Raw genomic sequence first — 19452 nt, 5'->3', positions numbered from 1 at the left:
TTGGCAGGACCAGGGCTTTGGTAGTCTTCAACCGTTTGTATCGTGGTTGCATGGGTTTGATCCTCATTTTGTTGTTGCAGAACTATGATGCTATGGGTATTTTGAGTCTGTCTTTCAGTTCTGTAGGATTGTTCAAGTTCCTGCGGCGAGCCCAGACGGGGAGAGAACGGTGCACATCTTAGCAAAGTTGTACTCGGGTGTCTGAGTATCATAAACTTCGCTTTGCACACTCTTTTTGTTAAGAGTATTAGTTTCTAGAGGTGAGGTTTCATATAGTAATAGTCCAATTTTGCGCAAATGCTCAAGACTGATGGTGTTGACAGTGTTGCCGCGCTCAGTCCCATAGTCTGGATCTCTTTCCACTGTGGCTCCTATGGATTTCTAGGTGTTTGAGGCATTCAGGCGTGAAATGGGTTCGCAGGTGGGGTGGTCATTATTTCCCTGGTCATCCCAGGATTCATTGGAAGTTGTCCTTCTCATACTCTCCATGTAGTTTCTGGACAATCACAGTGACTTGTAGTTTGCGTGATCTTTTAGTTGGCGACTCCATGCTGTTATCTTGGGTCACTGGAGTCATGACATTCTCCAGCATTTCCTCATCAAGCCTCTGCACAAAATGTGTTGAGGGTAGGAATTGTGGGTAAGGTAGCTCTGGCATTTGAGTAGCACTAGAGGGAGGCGCTGGAAGATGGGCATCTAAAATAGTTTTTTCGCAATTGCCCAGCACCCCGACAGCAACAGGGATCAATACTTCTTGTTCCTCAGTGAACACTTCAAAGCTTGTAGGCAGCCAAGTTTGCGGCTCTATTACCGCATCGTCCGGAACCATCAGCGATCACAAGGAGGTGTATGGGCTTTGTTTAGCGTATCATTGGACATAATTAGGTCCTGTTTGCTGATTTGTGTGCTTTAATGTTTATGTGCATTACCATTGAGAGAGCGTTCCAATGTGTGATGGACGTACCAGAGGATGTAAGAGGCACTGAAGGGTCATTGGGGTACGTCTCACTTAGGGGGTCAGATACCGAACAGTTATTCATATTTTCCGACACAGAAAGTAGTCTTACTAGGTTTCATGCCTCTAATGACAAACACGAAAAGGAGACCAAAAGCAGACTGGATACAAAGAGAGCCTCCACTGCAGGACTGCTACTCTTCGCTACTTCTTGATTTATTCTCCTCAACCATGCATGTCCCCCAGAGGAGGAAGCTTTTGAGAACTTTAGTGATCCGACAGGTTTTAGAAGTAGCCAAGAAACACAACTTCACCAAAGACAATTTGACTGCAAAGGAACAAAGTAGTCTACAAAATCTACCCAATAAATTAGACATAACTATAAAACCGGCCATAAAGGCGTAGGTATAGGTATTCTTAACACAGACGATTACGATAAAGAATGACTACGGTTGCTAGCAGCTGTCACAGCCTATAAAATACTTGATATCGATCCCACCACACGACTGAAAGAGGAGATTGCCAATCTAACTGATCATGCTGAAAAAGAGGGCTGGATTTCCAATTTGAACAACAATTTCTACAAAAGCAGCACTCGAGAATTGCAGCTTTTTACATCATCCCAAAAATTCATAAAAGCCTGACACAGCCACCAGGACAACTAATAATTTCAGCTATTAATTCACTGCTAGAACCTCTGTCGGTCTATGTAGAACATTTTCTTAAACTGTTTGTAGTTAACATGTACTCCTATGTGAAAGACTCTACATACATGATCAAGATATTGAATATAGACGTTCAAGAAACCGATATACTTGTCACCATGGATGTAGAGGCACTTTATACCTCCATCCCACAACTAAAGAGTCCTTAGATCTGTTTTGGACACACATGGGTACCCTGAGGAACCACCTACCAACTTCATTCTAGAATGCTGCAGAACAGCCATGAAGGTGAACTTCTTCCTCTTTAAAAACAGATGTACATCCAAAATAAAGGGGTTAGTATGGCAGCTACTTTTGCCCCAAATGTGGCCAATTTATATATGGCAAATTTTTAAATGAGGTTTGTTACTTCGGGTATCAGTCACCTTACCAATCACATCCTGACATGGAAAAGATACATCAACGATGTTTTCCTCATTTGGAGGGGTACATTGGATGATTTGAAAGAGTTTCACCATTGGATAAACATCTGTGATAGAAAGTTCAAGTTCACCATGGAATGTAATAGACAGTGAGTAAACTTTCTAGACCTGAAGATCCAGACTGGTAGAGGTTGTCTACGCACCACCTTATTTAGGAAACCAACAGATAAAAACTGCCTCTTACACTACACCAGTTTCCATGCAGAAGGGTTAAAAACGAACCCACCTTATGGCCAATTTCTGAGAATTCTGAGGAATTGCTCAGTGAAAAAAGAATTTGAGACACATGCAGAACTAATGCAAGACAAAAGAGTTGATGGCTGGAAGGTTTAGAATAAATCTTGACCTCTGGCATTGCTCTGGGCAACCCTCCAGACCATCGTTCTTCGCCTGCCAAGCCATTACAAAAGGGGAAAGACCATATGCAAATCAGACTTGGTCCTACCGCCAAAGGGGTAGTCCAGCCCGAACTGCTAGGTCATTTCCCTTTTGCACGAGACCACAAGCATCCCCAGACATGTTTCAGCCTTGTTGGGCGTCATCAGTGAGGAGTAGCTTGAGTTTCTAGGCCCAGCAGGCAAGGGACCCACGTCTGGGCATACCCTTCCCACTCGGGGTGACAATAGCAAAACAAAAGAGTTGATGGCTGGAAGGTTTAGAATAAATCTTGATCTCTGGCATTGCTCTGGGCAACCCTCCAGGCCATCGTTCTTCGCCTGCCAAGCCATTACAAAAGGGGAAAGACCATATGCAAATCAGGCTTGGTCCCACCGCCAAAGGGGTAGTCCAGCCCGAACTGCTAGGTCACTTCCCTTTTGCACGAGACCACAAGCATCCCCAGACATGTTTCAGCCTTGTTGGGCGTCATCACTGAGGAGTAGCTTGCGTCTCTAGGCCCAGCAGGCAAGGGACCCACGTCTGGGCACACCCTTCCCACTCTCAGTGACAATAGCAAAACAAAAGAGTTGATGGCTGGAAGGTTTAGAATAAATCTTGACCTCTGGCATTGCTCTGGGCAACCCTCCAGACCATCGTTCTTCGCCTGCCAAGCCATTACAAAAGGGGAAAGACCAAATGCAAATCAGGCTTGGTCCCACCGCCAAAGGGGTGGGGCCAAGTCTGATTTGCATATGGTCTTTCCCTTCTGTGTGGCTTGGCAGGCGAAGAACGGTGGTCTGGACGGTTGCCCAGAGCATTGCCAGTGGTTAAGATTAATTCTAAACCTTCCAGCCATCACCTCTTTGTTTTTGCTATGTCACCCCGAGTGGGACGGGTATGCCCAGACATGGGTCCCGTGCCTGCTGGGCCTAGAGACCCAAGCTACTCCTCACTGATGAGCCCCAACAAGGGCGAAACATGTTTGGGGATGCTTGTGGTCTCGTGCAGAAGGGATGTGGCCTAGTAGTTCGGGCTGGACTGCCTCTTTTGGGGTGGGGCCAAGTCTGATTTGCATATGGTCTTTCCCTTCTGTAATGGCTTGGCAGGCGAAGAACGGTGGTCTGGAGGGTTGCCCAGAGCATTGCCAGTGGTTAAGATTAATTCTAAATCTTCCAGCCATCACCTCTTTGTTTTTGACATGCAGAACTAAAACAGAGACTCATTTCTAGACGGTATCCATGCAAGCTGGTTAAGAACTACAAATGAGGAGCTAATACCGACCCGGACATCTGCCTCAGGTCAAATAAAAAGCCCACCACAGACAGACTTATGTGCGTCACAACCTTTAGCCCTATCAGTAATGCCATTAAGAAATATCATTCACTAAAATTGGCATCTGGTTAAACATAGTGGCACTCTATCCAAACAACCCATGTTTGCATTAAAAAAACTACAACCTGAAGCAAAAGTTAGTACACACATACAGATACACAGGGGAAGAAACAACAGTACGTAACATCTAGGGCCTACCTCCCCATCACAGGACATTATAAATGTGGTAACTGCTACGCTCACCTGGACCCCACAGGGGTGTCGATCGGACCCGGACAGCTGCGGTTTCCTTCAACGTGATGCGTAGTGCAGAGATGACTGACTGGACTGGCCCACCTAGTCTTGTCTGCTGGACCGAAGAAGTTTTTTCCTGCAAGTGGAGACAGGGATTAACCACCTGTGGGTTTTAGTGATGGCCTCCCAACTGTTCTCGCTCTCCCCCACTAATCACCTCCGATATCCCCTTAGTAACCTCACCTTATGTTTGTAAAAGATGAGCTCTCCATCCTGTGTGTCCTGCAGGGGCGCGTAGATACCAGTTACTTCACTGGTTTGAAGGCGTTGGGAGAGTTCCGGTAAGTATTGACTCTGAAGTCCCTGGTGGGATTGGTAAGTATCAAGTTCAAAGAGTTCAATGTGCCCGATGTTCACTCTTGTCCCCTTCCTTCCTTAAGTTGCAACTGAGTTTGTGAGAAGAAGGTCTCCTAGCTGCTGCTGGCGTTTAGGTAAGAGTCTGTGTTACCCAACGCTGTCCGGTAACTATTGCATGCGTTAACGTGTTGTTTTTCTCCCTCTTTACAGATGCGGCATATGAAAATGTGGAGAGTTATGGAATAATACCGCCGGTGGTAAATCAGGTAAGTCTATGGTGGTAAGAGGTTGTATTTGTTGATTCCCTTGGCTCACCTTGTTTTTTCTTGTGTCCCCTAGGTGCCAGATTACGGCGAAGAAATGATGGAGACAGTGCCGGATCGAAAGATGCTGTGAGAACTGTGAGTATGGCGCCGTGCTGGAGCTGGCGAAGAGACGCGTGCAGGACTGATGCACTTTCCAGGTCCGGAGATGAAATGGTTCCGAAATTAGGTGAGGAATTTGAAATAAGTTTGTTTCTAACCTTGTCCTTTTCTTCTTCTTTATTCTAGGAGCTCCGGATTCGAGGAGGGCGTGGCAGAAGACTGGATGCTGGCTGCAGGCACGCAGGTGTGGCAGAAGACTGGATGCTGGCTGCAGGCAGTGTGAGCGTCACGCTGCTGGATGCAGAATAACGCGAAGCATGTGCTGCTGTTCGGGTGTGGTTTAAATAGCCTCCAAAGTAGTTCCAGGTAAGAAGTTCCCTAGAGCCACGCCCGAGTGAAAAATAGTCCCTGTAACAAAATAGTCCCATCCAGGCCTCATGTAGGCTTGGACTCTTTTGCAGCATGGTCTGCATCAGGTAAGTAAAGTCTATGAGCCTATGGCGCCAGGACTGATTTCTATGATGAGCCTGGCGCATAAGGCGCCAGGACTGAACCCAGACAGCCCCTAGCCGGGGCTGCTGAGGTTTAAACAAATGTCTGGATGCCTGCTCCCGGAGCTGAGGGCCTTGGTCCTGATGCCCGGGGGTAGGCATCATGACAGTAACTGCGTAGCCTGTCAGTTTACCAACAGCAAACACACTTTTGAACATGAACATATAAAGTGGGAACTTCGAACCCACACAAATTCTAATACCAAAAATGTAATTTACATCATCAAATGCCCAATGCGATTTACTATATGTGGGGAAAACCATCAGGCAAGTGAAACAACGCATATCAGAGTACCGGTCATGCATTAGAAATAAAGTCAATAACAAACGCTGGTTGAACATTATATCAGGAAGGAACACACATACCGAGAGATGAGTTGGTTTATTTTACAGACCATCAAACCACACCCCGAGTCGGAAATATAGCAGAACAGTTACATAGACTGGAATAAAGATGGATTTATCACCTGAAAACTGTCAATCAGGGCCTTAACATCTTGCTAGAGTGGAATCGGCTAATCTTCATATGACTCACGATAAAGATGAGGCTGATCATATACTTGTGTTTCTGTACTAGGTGGCGTGTTTTAACCCGTAACAATGGGGCTGACTCACAATAACTAGTTACCATCATGTGGGTTTCTCCAGCATAGGTCCCTGACTCAGTCGATCTCTTAAAGTCAGGATTTTGGGCTTCAAAAAATGTTAGGTCACATCCAGACTCTTTTACATTCCCAAAAACAGTCCAATAAAGACTAGATAATCATTTGTCACTACACCATCATTGGAACTGATTTGATCCACAAATACTTTGTCATCCTGCTGATGTTCACCCGCAGCTATGCAGGCTGGATGCCATCACACTGTGTATTGTGGGCATAATGGAAGAAACACTGTCTAGTAGTCGGCCTTCTACGTCCATGAATCATGGAGGTATTGCAGGGCCTCTACCGTTGCAATGGTACCTTCGGAGACGCAGGCTTTGCGTGGAGAGCCAACAGTCCGTATTTCAAATAAACACAAAATCTACAATTTAACAATGTAGGCCGGACACACATCGCAACTCGACGCATTATTACAGCCAACTAACACCCCGGCCTTGCGCCGTAGACACAGATGCTCCCTGTAGTCTCCTTTCTTTGTCCTTCAAAAGTAAAGCTGTGTACAACATTCATGGCTCTGGCACGGAGGCAGTCATTTTGCTGACACAGGAACAGCCAGCACGGTAAGCGCCTTTTAAAAATCCACAAACTGAGATAGCGTGTCAGTAGATGCACATACCAGATAAGGCCTCACTGGTAATACGAGTAGGGACTCTGGTAACACCAATTATTATCTCTGACGGCAAAACTGTGTTGCTTCCAAATAGTATCAGTATTTATTTTATCATGAAACAGAAATTTGAAAATGGTGTGATGTTGGCACCTATGTGGGCATGGTGACATCTTCTTCATCTTGGGCATGCCCCACTTCTCCATTAAATGGCCCACTCTTCCCACATTGCAGCTTTTGCTCCCATCGAGATTTTGCATCAGTCCTCTTTTTGTTTCCATGCTGGGTGGACCGTTCACCTTGATTGTGGAGGCCGTCCTGCATTATGTTATTTAGCCCGGCTACGCGTTGTGGGTTGGTCATGTGACCTACTCAGTGGGCTGAACTTGAATCAGTGCATCCACTGCACTTTCGATCACGCAGGACGTGACGGTGCCGTCTTTCGTGAGCGGGCTGCTTGATTTCCATACAGCTACCTATTCTTACGGTCTGTGCATCTAGCATCAAGTAAGTCCGTTGTACTTATTTTGTAGCCCTGTTATGTTTCACAGCATTTAATTGTGCCTTTCATGCCGCTTACCATGTTTACACCAGTTTACTTTTATTTTCAGTAACATACAGGATAGCCCCGCTGCTTTTGCTACTCGACCATGGGATCCCCCTCGGTTCGTGCGCACTCCCACATGGCCACAGCATTGTATGCTGTAGCGCCCAGATACTTGCTCTTTAGTTTCTCACAGCACCTTGTGGCTTGATTCATGCCTAGGTTTTCGTACCCTGTTTGGGTTAATATTCTAATATTGCAGTTTGGTAACTGGCTGTTGTGCTCTAGATGTAGCGCTTAGACACTCATTCAATAATGTATAATAGTGTCACTTGGCCGTCTTCACGGATATATTCTCGTGTTTTTCCTCTCTTGTCTCAGCAATACATTGTTTGCTTTCTTTTCTGTGGACACAGTCTGTGCTCATATTTCATACTATCACCTGGTCCACAGTCAGCCCAGGTACTTGAAGGTGATACGAGTCTCTCTACCGTATTCCACGCCTAGTAGGCCTTCTCATCGCATTCCATCATGATGGGCCTCATCAAGCACAGTTCCATTGTTCTGACCGGTAAATCATCCACTGGCTATAGTTAACTATTACCGTGCATTGAGATTCTTTTTTGGTCTTAATTGCACAATTTTTTGCTTTTTAGTTCAAGAACAGCTGTAGCCCATTGTTGGGCCCCCATTCCATTTTGATACTCCACCCATTTATCATGCCAGTATCTGGCATACTGTGTGAGGTTAGTTTGCTGCACTACCTATCAGCTCGTCCTCACACGTGGTTCTGACACCTTGGGTGGGCCAGTCATATTTTCAGACTTGGCACTTCAGCCTTTTTTCTCATTCGTTTCTCCATGGTGCTTCTCATTAGCTCTCCTGCACGCTTGATGGAGCGGGCACCCCTGCGTTAGGGCTCCTATATACATCTCCGCTTCTGGGATGGTTTCTTGATTCTATCTTACTTTCCCAGGATTTTAGTAATTCACTTTTTCTTAATATGGTTTGTTTAAGGTGGCACACGGTGGGTACACAATATATTTTTACTGTTGAGCTTGTTTTTTGAGGTGGGGCACTGCTGCATATTTATGTAGTTATGCTCTTCTCTTGCAGTCTTTTGTTCTATATCTCCTGATGAAGACGTTGTGCATTATACATACTACGTCGAAACCGGTTGAGCTTTGTTTTCCAGGGATGTGATCTACACTACATTTTCACCTTTAGATCCGCCCTTACGATAGATTGTTTCAATCATTTCTATTGTATGCGTTTCTACTTCTAAAAAACCAAAAATATACTAAAATTGCTAGGCGGGATTCGTGGATTGTGCTCACTCCCGATTATGAATTCATTTTGTCTATTTTAGCTATTGTCGTTTGGATGAATGTCACGTTGAATGTTGTATGGTTTGAATGCTGCACTATGAATGGTTTTGATGATGGACTAATTTTAGCCATGTGTAATATTTATCCCTCTTGTTGTGATATGTAATAATATGTTCTTTAAAGTATTGTTTCATTTATTGACTATTTTTCAAAGTTCATCATGATAAAATAAATACTGATACTATTTGGAAGCAACACAGTTTTGCTCTCTGGACATTTTATCCGGATTTCTGTGATACAATAATACTCTAGTCCAGGGTATAGAGTTTCCCTGCTTTTTTCTGTTTTTGTAATCTCTGACGGCGACACTCGGTCAACAAAACACTATGGAGACTAGGCTATTATGACCATTCAGAGCCGTCAACAAGGACTGTTCAAATAAATGTGTGAATAAATATGTTTTTAAATATAGAGAAGTACACGTTAGAGATGTCCAAAATGCTACGTGACACGAATACCACCTACCCACTGGCTAGATGTAATTGCTGTATTCACAAATTGTAAACAAAAAAGAGAAGTACAGATACCCTAATAAAAGGTTCTAATTCGTCTCCCCTGGCACATAAACCATCGATATCATGCCTGAAGAAACACTGCAGATTTCCATCTGGCATCTGTAAACATACATTGGATACATCAGCGATGAGTAAGTTAGCGTGCAAGCTGAGTCTTTGTTTTAGCGTGCAAGCTGAGTCTTTGTTGACTGTCATTAGCTTTCCAAATACTGTATACGTTTTGTTTTTCCTCATTCCAGAGTGAAGAGCCAAGAACTTTTTGAAAAAGATCTGTAGGGTGACTCTCTGAAATCCTCAATGAGCACCATCCCATAGTTGAATTGAATATCATATGACAGGTGAGAGAGTCTTACAGATAGGATGTGACTATTGAAAACGTAATGGTTTTTCAAATAGCTGAATACTTCTCCCTTTTGTCTACAGTTACTTTGACAATATACAGCCTACATAAGCTACCTTTTGCGCGCAATGATATGGATCGAGGTGAAATGAATGTGTATGGATGAGAGGTATGCATGGATTTAGTTGCACAACTTAAAGTGACAGATTATTTATAGATATGCTATATTCTTATATGGTGTTGTAAAGTGTTAAATGTTTCTAACAGAATCAAATGTATTAAATGAACAAGTAATAGAAATTAGAGGTCTTGGTACTCAATGCTCCATAAGTCTCTAACACCTGTTCTGTATACATTGTTCTTGATTATTTCATTTGTTTAAAAATGTTATGAGAGCCTGTAAGGTCAAGACCCAATCAGGCAACCATATTTATATTCTATCTATACGATCTCCATGTCATTGTAGCAGAAATGCATTCAACACCCAGAGTATTAACATCCTTTCTTTATTTGCTTTAGATCTCTCCTATGGTCTGTTTCTTGCTGTCCCCTGCTGCCACCTTTGTCACTGGGGAAACTGTGAAGGTGGATGCTGGACAAAGCCTGTATCATTCATCTTGGGAGATACCAGGTAAATATATTAAGCTTCGTAATGAGAAATATCTGCAGCATGCCTTGCAGTTTTCCCAATCTCAATCTATGATTGTCCCCTTGATTTGGGAAGTATATTTTCTGGGAAGAAACAAACAAAACAAAGATCCATGACTTCAGTATAATACTACAAAAGACAGCTACCCAAACTTTCTTTTCTCAAGGGAACATTAATTTAATTGCAGCTCTAATAACTAACAGTGATTCACTTGAAAAAGCATCTGGGTGTTTTCCGTAGTTCTGTCATGACCCACGGGAAATGGCAGTTGCATCAATATACTCCCTATGGTCAGCGCCAGTCACAATGGATCCTGTGAGTGGCTTGTCCCCTAGAGGCGAGGCGGGTCAACGGCTCATGTTTTCTAAGCGTTCCATCAATTAATGCTTTGTAGATTGTATTAAGGTTCCCATCAGTCCTTCGCAGGCTTGGCAGGCCTCCTATTTCCACCCAGGACCGCCGGACTCATTGCTGCTATATGAGTATTTTGCATGTATTGTTGTTCCTGCACACCGAGCTCAGCCTGTTTTACTGGACTATTTTCCGGCTCAGCCTCTAAGCCTTGATGCCATCTGCACATTACCAAATCTCTACAATTCTTCGATGGACTACTGCCTTTTCAGCTGTTGAGCATTGACGCCACCCGCAATTTGCTATTCACACTACGCTTTAATCTTCTGTGTTTATTTTTTATTCCTGACCGGATTAGCCAAAGTGTTTACCCCACTTTCACCGATCAGCTTCGTGTTCCTGTGTTTGTCAGGCACAGTTGCAGAGCAGGGCTGACATGCCATGTGCACCTCCGTTTCCCGCTCTGCCTTAGTGCTTGCATGGATTTTCATTCTGGTGGTAAAAGTGGTCAAATTCCATAGAGATCCATTGTAAATGCCTCCTGCAAGCGTTCATTGCTGGTGGCATTTACACTTGTCCCCCCCACCCCCCGGTGTGCAATTAACATTTAGAATGGAATTATATACACACATCCTAGGTGTCCAGGATACTTCCTCATATTACCAGGTAGTGCCACTTTTCTTATATACTATTGTAGTCATTGTCATTTTTCTTTTCTATTATTGTACCCCTTTTGCTCATGTCCTGCTGCATATTGACTGTGTTTTGTCTATCAGATCTTAGTGGATCCATTGCCATATTTCCTCTTCACCTTTTTTGTCATTGCCTGGCGTTAAGGAAAAGGTCTGCGAGAGCCGTCTTCTTTGCCATCTGGTCTATTCTCTGACACTTTCTCCTTAGCAGTGCTGTCACTGCTGTCACTGTCCAGTGCAACTGCATCACCACTGGGGGGAATCTTGATTTTCTTCTGTCTGTGGCACACTCACTGACCTCCACGATTGACTTCTCCAATGAATGTTTGAACAAACTCTTCTTTTTCTTTTAGGAGCTTTCTTGATGACCTGTGTTAACTCTTGCCCTTGGCTCGAGTCTACACTTCAACCGGTTTCTCTGTTCGTGTCTTTTCTTTTAAGACTCGCTGTCGCAGGATTCTAAATATTTATACCTTTGATTTAATACTTGCTTTTCCCGCATACAGTTATGTAGCGCCTGCTTTTTTGGCCTTGGTCCGGAGCAAGGATGTACACTTCCCTCACCGCAGGCAAGGGACAGATCCCACGGGAAATGTAAAAGATGTTAACAGCTGGAGGTGGGCTACGCCCTGAGTCCTTACCTTCTGCCACACCATACGACACAGACACCAAGGTGTATTATTTATAGGGATCCCAACAGGGACCCCTTTTTATTTATAAAACACAACACAATCTTTTTAAGCATTTCCCCTCTGACAAACCGTGTTCTCTGTCCCCCAGGGTCGCTTTCCCTCTAAGGGATCTGCCCAGTCGGCCCACTCTCCCATAGAGATGCCAAAGGTAGACTCTTAGTGTTAAACTAAAGGAACAGATCCCCATATCCTACTAGTCGCCAACCACTGTGGAGAATGGCCAAGAGATGGCCCAGTGGCTGGTTCCATCCCCTAGTGGTCTATGGCAGGCCGCCACTTCCCCCTTTCCTGTATCACGCCATTTCTTTATTTAATACCCTCCATTATCTACACTCCTACCCATTTCTACTCTGTTACTTGATTTATCACTCAGACATTAATTACTTTAACTATAGCTATAAATATACACCCCAACATGCCGGCACAAATAAATATACATGTTAACTACATTGCACACAACAACACATGTATATAGCACTCATGGATTGCTGCTGTAGTAAGCCACCCCTTTCCAGTACCCCTGTCCACCACATGGGAAACCACATCACAGGGGACCACACCTGTAGTATCTTCTGGTGGCCCTGTCTGCCATGTGGAACCACGCAAACACTACTTGCGTGGCCCACGCTATCCAAATGTCTCTTCAAGGCCGCATTGCCAGCCACATGGAGCTGTCTTCACACCCAAACCCCCTGCAGCAACCACTGATCTTTTTTGGTGGCCCTGTGCACCGGGGGTTGCCGCAGTCACCACTGCACACTCTGATCTTCATTGACGGCCCCAATGACTTGAGGACCGCCAGTGTTACCAGCATGCCAGCAGCACATCACGTTTTTCTGGCAGCATCCCCGTTGCTAAGGGGCTGACACCATCACGTTTCTGCTGTGCTCCTGCGCTCCTCGGTCGCTGCCTGCCTCCTCTTTTCACTGCACTTGTGCAGCACAAGGTGGGGTCTGCTTATCTTCCTAGTGCTTCAGCCGGCTTGCCAGAGTGCCATTCTTCACTGAGGGAACAAGGAGATCGCGGCCCGCGACTTACTCTTCATCGCCCCGCACGACTATGGCAGACCTCAGCAGCTTCCTCCTTTTCTGTACCTCCTGGGTTGCAGCAGGAGGAGTTTTCTTCTGTACACATCCCACCTCACCCCTGGACAGTTTGTCACTGGAGCACGGTTCCATCACCCAGATAGGGCCACATGGCACACGCAGCCTGGGCTAGACGGTCCCTGTCTTCATACGGACCGTACCACAAATGCGGTCTGAGGTTTCACTGATTGAGCCTGTCCGGTCTGTTAACCGAGCAGGTTAACAGCATGCACGGCCCTGTGGGTGCCCGGTCTCCTCCGAACAAGCATCCCATACCCATATCTGTTACCAGGCCACACCTGGCATACCCAGTATGGTTCATTTGGCATTAGGCAGGGGGGCGGGGGCGCTCCAGGCCCAGTCCCTAGAGAGCTGCGGTACACTGCCTCCTTTCCATTTTCTCTCTCCTACAGTTTTTTCTTATCTGGCAGTCTTTCTTCAGAATCTTCACTCCCCTGACTAGCCCACTGCTCGGAAGGGGAGCGCTGTCTACTGTTCTTTTTCTCTGTTTTTTTTCTGTTCTCTACATTCCATGCAGCCCCATGGTGGGCTGGATGGTGTAGTCCAGATACGTACATGTACATAAAACTCACACATACTACATAGACGTACACTACATTAAATAAAATAAAATATTTGTCTCTACATCCAGGTGTCTGTGTCTTCATTTCTACAGTTTCCTCAGGGACAAGCACACAGCCCTACCTATCCGGGCCCTATTTGGGCCATGGACTACAGTAAGGTAGCCAAATAACAGTTGCCGTTTTGGCATTGCTTGGTGGTTTTAGACAAAGAACTGATCTGGGATTTAAGTAATTCTTTCCCCACATAAAGTATTTTAGACAAATACCATTTTGACACAATCTAGCCTTTAACGATCTTTCACAAGACACAGCATTTTGGACTACTGGTGGGTCAGTTCACTCTGTACTTTGACTCCTTCCTGAGGCTGTGGTTTTAAACAACGCTAGCATGTTTTCCAGTATGAGTTGTTTAGACAAATAACTGGGCTTTAAGTCTTTTTCACAGCATACAGTCTTTGGACCATTAACAGTTCAATCCTCTATGGGATTTGACTCTTTACCAGCATGTGGCAGTTTCTCCCATTGCCAGTTCAATTGACGCTGAGCTTTGAAACTCTTTTCCAGAATGTAGTGTTATGAGAGAAATGACAGTTCTAGATTTTAATGTTCTCTTTTGTGGCTATAAGCATTTTGAACAAATCAAAGTTGAATTTGCTCTGGGCAGTTGGGCCCTCTTCCCCAGCATTTGGTGGCTTTAGGCAAATTGTCTCTTTTCAGTATGCAGCATTCTTCCCACAACTTCCAAAGCGGTTCTGTATTCTGTGCAGTCAAATTGCTTCCGGTGTCTCTTTGTAGTCCCTTGATCTTTGGAGACCTTCCTCACCTCTGGTTCATCTAGAATTGCCATTATGTTCTCCCTCAACATTGCATTTACGTTTGGGGGCTCATCTCTCTAGCTACATGGAAGGTGGCGTTTACAAGCCCCTCACCCTGGCTTTCTTGTCCCGTAAACTTTGGTGAAGATGGGTCTTTCACCTCCAGCTTGCTTGGTTCTTGTGATACGGCAATCCTGACTCATTTGCACAAGTTTCCAGTTGGGACCATACTTTGTTTCATTCTCCACTTTGACTGGGAGGGATCCTTTTTCATCCTCTATGGCACTCACTGCCTCTTTTTTCGACATTCTTTGTGCTGTCAGTCACTTCGCTTTCTGTACCCTTCTGTGTCGGTAGCAAGCTAGCTCGCAGTCTAAGGGTCTCACAAATTCTCTGCTTCCGTTGGCTGTGTAATCCTCCTTTTGCTAGCCTCCCTGCAACAGTTGACTGGATACTTATCCTCCTAATCATTATAAAGAAACTGCTATGCCACACCAGGATTAGCGGACTACCATCAATAAAATACTTCACAGGTTTCCATCTGTGCACTCTTTTCCGGCATTGTTTATCCTAATCCTAGGCAGACTGCATCTTCAGATGTAACTCTTAGTTGAGTCACTTTCTCTTAAATTCACACTTGAAAGTAATCTCCAAGTACACCTTATGGTATTTACCAACTAGTTTGTTCCTTGAATTTGTGGGGTCTAGTACGGAAAATGATGAGCAGGCTCCCTCTATTTTGCTAATAGTGACATCACAAAAATGTGTGGGGCATAGGTTCCTCTGACATCCAGCTAGAAAAATTGTCCCAAAAATAGCTATTAATTTAAGAAACTTTTGAATGTTTTGGAGGCCTTTCCGCGTAAGCTCTTGACTGCTCACTCCTCATTTTATTCTAATCCAGCTTTACTTCCTGAACATCAACCGGCTCCTTGTATGCCATATAAAACCAGCTTCATGTAATGTTCGGTGCAAGAAGCAGTTTTCAGCAGTCGATCCACATGTATAGTTTGGGGAATTGTCATCCAATGAATACTGGAATCTCTTGCAACAGAATTCATCGAAGGTCTCTGAAACAGACTTCTTCCATGTCAAATCGTGGACTGATACCATAGGTGTAAAATAAAATGGCAGCAGGACCAGGTAGTCTGCTGATATCGCTAAGAGGAAGACTGTACCTTGGGTGTGGAATGGGTTTCGCTACATGCCTTCGGTTCTTCTCTGAAGATCGTACTCCCAGATTCGGTGTATCCTCTGGGCTGTTTAGCAAGAACCAGCAGGCAATTATACCTCAGGTTCCCCTTGGTGGAAAACTGTGAGTTCCTCCTGGTGGAGAAACACAAGTACCCCTTGGAGGGAAAGTAGCTGGGAAGAGGTCTAGTACCTCCGTTTGGGCGATCAGTTTAAAACCTGACAAACTATATCTGGTACTGAGGAAAAGCTATGCCCCATCAATCAACACCTAACAGGCAAACACAGCTTGTTAGATCACCTGCAGGGTTGATTTAGTACCCACTCAAACACCTGATAAAGGGGAATTCTCTGCACCATTGGTACTGGTTTCTTGGGACAATCGGGGAGTATGCTTTTCAGTTGAGACAAAGGCTGCTACAGTTTTGTCAGGCTTCAAATTCTAAATTGGGAACATTTAGAATGCTTTACAGAATTTCTACAACATGAAGTAGCAGTCGAATGAGCCTTCTGAACTTTAGAGAGCAGCAAAGCGGCTCTAAAACAACTACAGGTTGTAAAAGATATTACCAATGCCAGGGCAAGGGCTGTAATTGGAGTAGTTTGCATGCAAAGACATGCTTATTTTTCTGCTACTATTTGATGATGAAACCTTGTTTGATCGATCAACAGACAAGGTTATGCAGAATTACAAGCAAATGTAACAACTGCAAAATCTTCAAGTTCGATTTCTGCTAAATAGTCTCATCACGAACACTGTTATAATCCTTCCAAGATCTCTTCAAATGGGTCAGCTTGCGTAGCTTCTACACCAAATTATGCTTCAGTTAAAAAGAGAAGATGCAAATCTAAGGTGATGTCCATTTCTTCAACTAATTTAAGATCTTTTCACACAGGAAGCTAAAAAAGCTATGCGACTTCAATCCAGGGATGAGCATAACATCAGTTCCAGATCACAGCAAGCAACATACATCCTCAGTATTCAGGAGGATTTCCCAGTTCATTACTCAAAGCAATTGGATTTTGAATATGATTATCAGTGATTATTCATTGGTTCTCCCTGCTACCTGCCTTCTTCGCTGCCAAACCTCCAGAAAACAAGCTGTGACTGGTTCAGCGTCATCCTGTCGGGGAGAGGAAGGGTGGGGGGGGGGGGGGACCACTCCCAACCTGGGGCAAGACAAATGCCTGAGTCTGGCCTACATGATATTCGGGAAGTGGGAGTTGTGGGGTTAGGGGTCCCCAGTCCCTGATCCCTCTTACTCCCCCTCCCCAATAAGCTACAAATGCCTCCACTGGTACAACTTTTTCTCTCAATGCCTCACATTAGTTTATCTGGCCATGGTTCTGTCTTTTCTGTTTCAGAACTTCAACTCCCAAAATGCATCTGAAATCCACAATGAAAAACCCAGACCAGAGCCATGAGAGTGGAATCGAGCACAACCAGGGAATGTAATGCAAATCTTCCTGGCAAATAAGAATGAGACACCCAGCACCCAACCTGACAATGCTGGCCAGACCCTAGGCTAATGGTGGACCATCAGAAAATGTATTACGAATGAAGAAAGACACAAACTCTTACCTAAGTGAAATGGCAAAAGCATGCACCAACACAAAGAGAACGACAAGCATCTTAGGCACCTAGATGTACCTCATCAGAGACTGTTTCTGAAACTATGCTAGAAAAGGGAGAGGTGCTTAGAGAGGAAAAACACCAGGACCACAGTATAAAAGAATACAGTAGGAGAAGCAGAGTGTGGGTTATTCGAGTGAGGTCAGAGGAGGTGAAGTTGGACGGAGAGACCAGGCGCTGGCCAAAAGGGGGAATGGTGCACATAGAGCATTGGCGAAATTTGAGCAGAGTGCAAATGAGGTATTTGTGAGGGAGAGTGGTACTAATTGTGTGTGGGTAGTGTAGTGTAGTGTAGGAAATGGGGTGGGGCTGTAGAGCAAATGTGTGAGAGAAAAGGATTGAGATAGCGTGGTAGTTAGGAGTAGGGGTGCGGGAGTAGTAGAGGGAGTGGGTGTTAGAATAGCGTAAGTACAGTACAGACGGGTGTGGGAGGAAGTGGGTGCATGCAGAAGGGTGCAGGAGAGAAGAGGGGAAGGAAATAGTGAGAGTAAGTGTATTGAGAGAGTGAGCAGTACATCCATCCACCACCCTATAGCACTAACATCATTGGTGTAGGGCTAGTTTAGGAATTCCCTGAGGGAGATTAGATAAACAAGGTGTTTGCCTTAAGGCCATCACATCAAGATAAGCAAAGACCTTCAACAGTAGGGGTTACGGATCGCTAGAGACTAATCTTGGTCAGGGACACCTGGGTTAGGGAGGAGTTGCAAAATAAGACGAGGGGCAGTGTGATGGCAGTCAATACACCTTACTTTTGTGATAAAAATGTAAAAACACGTAAACCTGCCTGGAGATTCTGAGTGATTAAGGCCATGTGTGACACAACTCAAGAGCTTCTCCGGGAGATTTTAAAACTTCTCTTTTTGGGATCAATGTAATTTGTCCCAAAAGAAGATAAAGGCCAGGGTTTTTTCTCTCGTGTCAAGTGCTGGCCTTACCTTCTAGTGTTGTATTTCTTTTGCTGCACACTGGCGTAACAGGGCCCCTGCGGTGCAGGGGGACACACCAGCACATGTCCTGGGAGGAGGCCCCACTTGGAGAAAAAAAAAAATATATATATATATATATATATATATATATATATATTTATTTCCTTTTTGATTTCACTCTGCATTTATAAAGAAATTATTTCTGTTACAGAAATATTTTTTTATGAAGGCAGAGTGAAGTCCGAGGGAACCCCCACCCCATGCCCTGGAAGACTGTAGGCTGGAGGCCTCCATGTCATGGGGTAGGGTGAGTCCTATGACTTAAAAAAGAAACAGTTTGTTTTTGAAGTCGGTCTACATTCATAAAGAAATTATTTCCGTTATGGTTCGGTCCTTAACGGAAATAATGTATAATGGTAATAGGGCTCCCCTCAACCCCATGACGTGTGCGTGTGTGAGTCTATGGTGAAAGGGTGCACACTTAAATGTACGGGTGACGGCCTGGGTGTGCCTGCATGGGGAAAGGGTGCACACTTAAATGTATAGGTGGCTGCCTGTGTGAGTGTATGGGGTGCCTTGGGGTGTGTGCCTGTATGGTGAAAGGGTTTACACTTAAATGTATGGATGGCTGCCCAGGTGTGCCTGTATGGTGAAAGAGTGCACGCTTAAATGTATGAATGGCTGGGTGTGCATGTGTGTATATGGTGAACGGTGTGTGTGCTGATGTTCAGGGGTGCAACAAAACCTACATTTTGGGGGGGGGGCTGACCCTTCAAATGTTGGGAGAGGCGCAAACTTCACAGGCGGTGGGGGAGAGGCGAACTTATTTGTGTGGGGGCATTTAATTTCTTTACGCATTTTAATAAGACTATTCTAGTGCAGCTTCAATGTTACAAGCAGTTAACTCTCTCCTTTAAGGTTGAAAGCTCCCACGTGTGGACTGCTTTGAGAATTGAGTGGAATCCTGTTCCCTCTCTACCCTTCCAATCACTCCCCTGGCATGCAAGTACTAAACCCACATCACGATTTCAATTGCCTAAACAATTTGGCATTTTTATTTATTTCTCCAGCATGGGGTCTGGCATGGATTCACATGCTCATGAATATTCCCCGTCGTCAGGCTGGGAATCCTCGGTAAAGAAAAAACCAGTATCAGTTTCGTTTCTGATCTGTCTTTCGTAGTAGTAACCAATCACTGGTCTCTGCGTCATACTGACCACAGCCAATGACTGCCCTCTACCTAAGCCCCGCCTCTGGCAGCCATCTTCAGATTTTTACCGCACGTTCATGTGTTTGGATCCTCGTGCTATTGCTCTCGAGCGTTAGTGCTATTTTTTCGTGCTTTTTCTCAAAAACTTTGATTTTTTTCAGTCAAAAGAGCCTCAAGCTCCACCGATCCTACATCCGATCAACGGGGACCCGTGTCGGATTCGTCTGCGCCCCTCAAGGGTGA

General features: G+C 44.8%; 1 protein-coding gene across 2 annotated transcripts in view; it reads left to right on the top strand.

The window, feature by feature from the left end:
- LOC138489145 (peroxisomal trans-2-enoyl-CoA reductase-like) overlaps positions 1–19452 on the top strand; it is a 394101-nt gene that overhangs the window by 351570 nt on the left and 23079 nt on the right. For both annotated transcript variants that reach the window (XM_069616801.1, XM_069616800.1), the window contains one exon: positions 9898–10009. In XM_069616801.1, the coding sequence (XP_069472902.1) occupies positions 9898–10009 (112 nt within the window). The remainder of the gene's footprint in view (positions 1–9897; positions 10010–19452) is intronic.

This window comes from Ambystoma mexicanum, chromosome 9 (genome assembly GCF_040938575.1).
Source record: "Ambystoma mexicanum isolate Mex_15411 chromosome 9, UKY_AmexF1_1, whole genome shotgun sequence".
NCBI lineage: Eukaryota > Metazoa > Chordata > Amphibia > Caudata > Ambystomatidae > Ambystoma > Ambystoma mexicanum.
The sequence above is the reverse complement of the archived record's forward strand: the minus strand, read 5'-3'. Positions and strand labels throughout refer to the sequence as shown.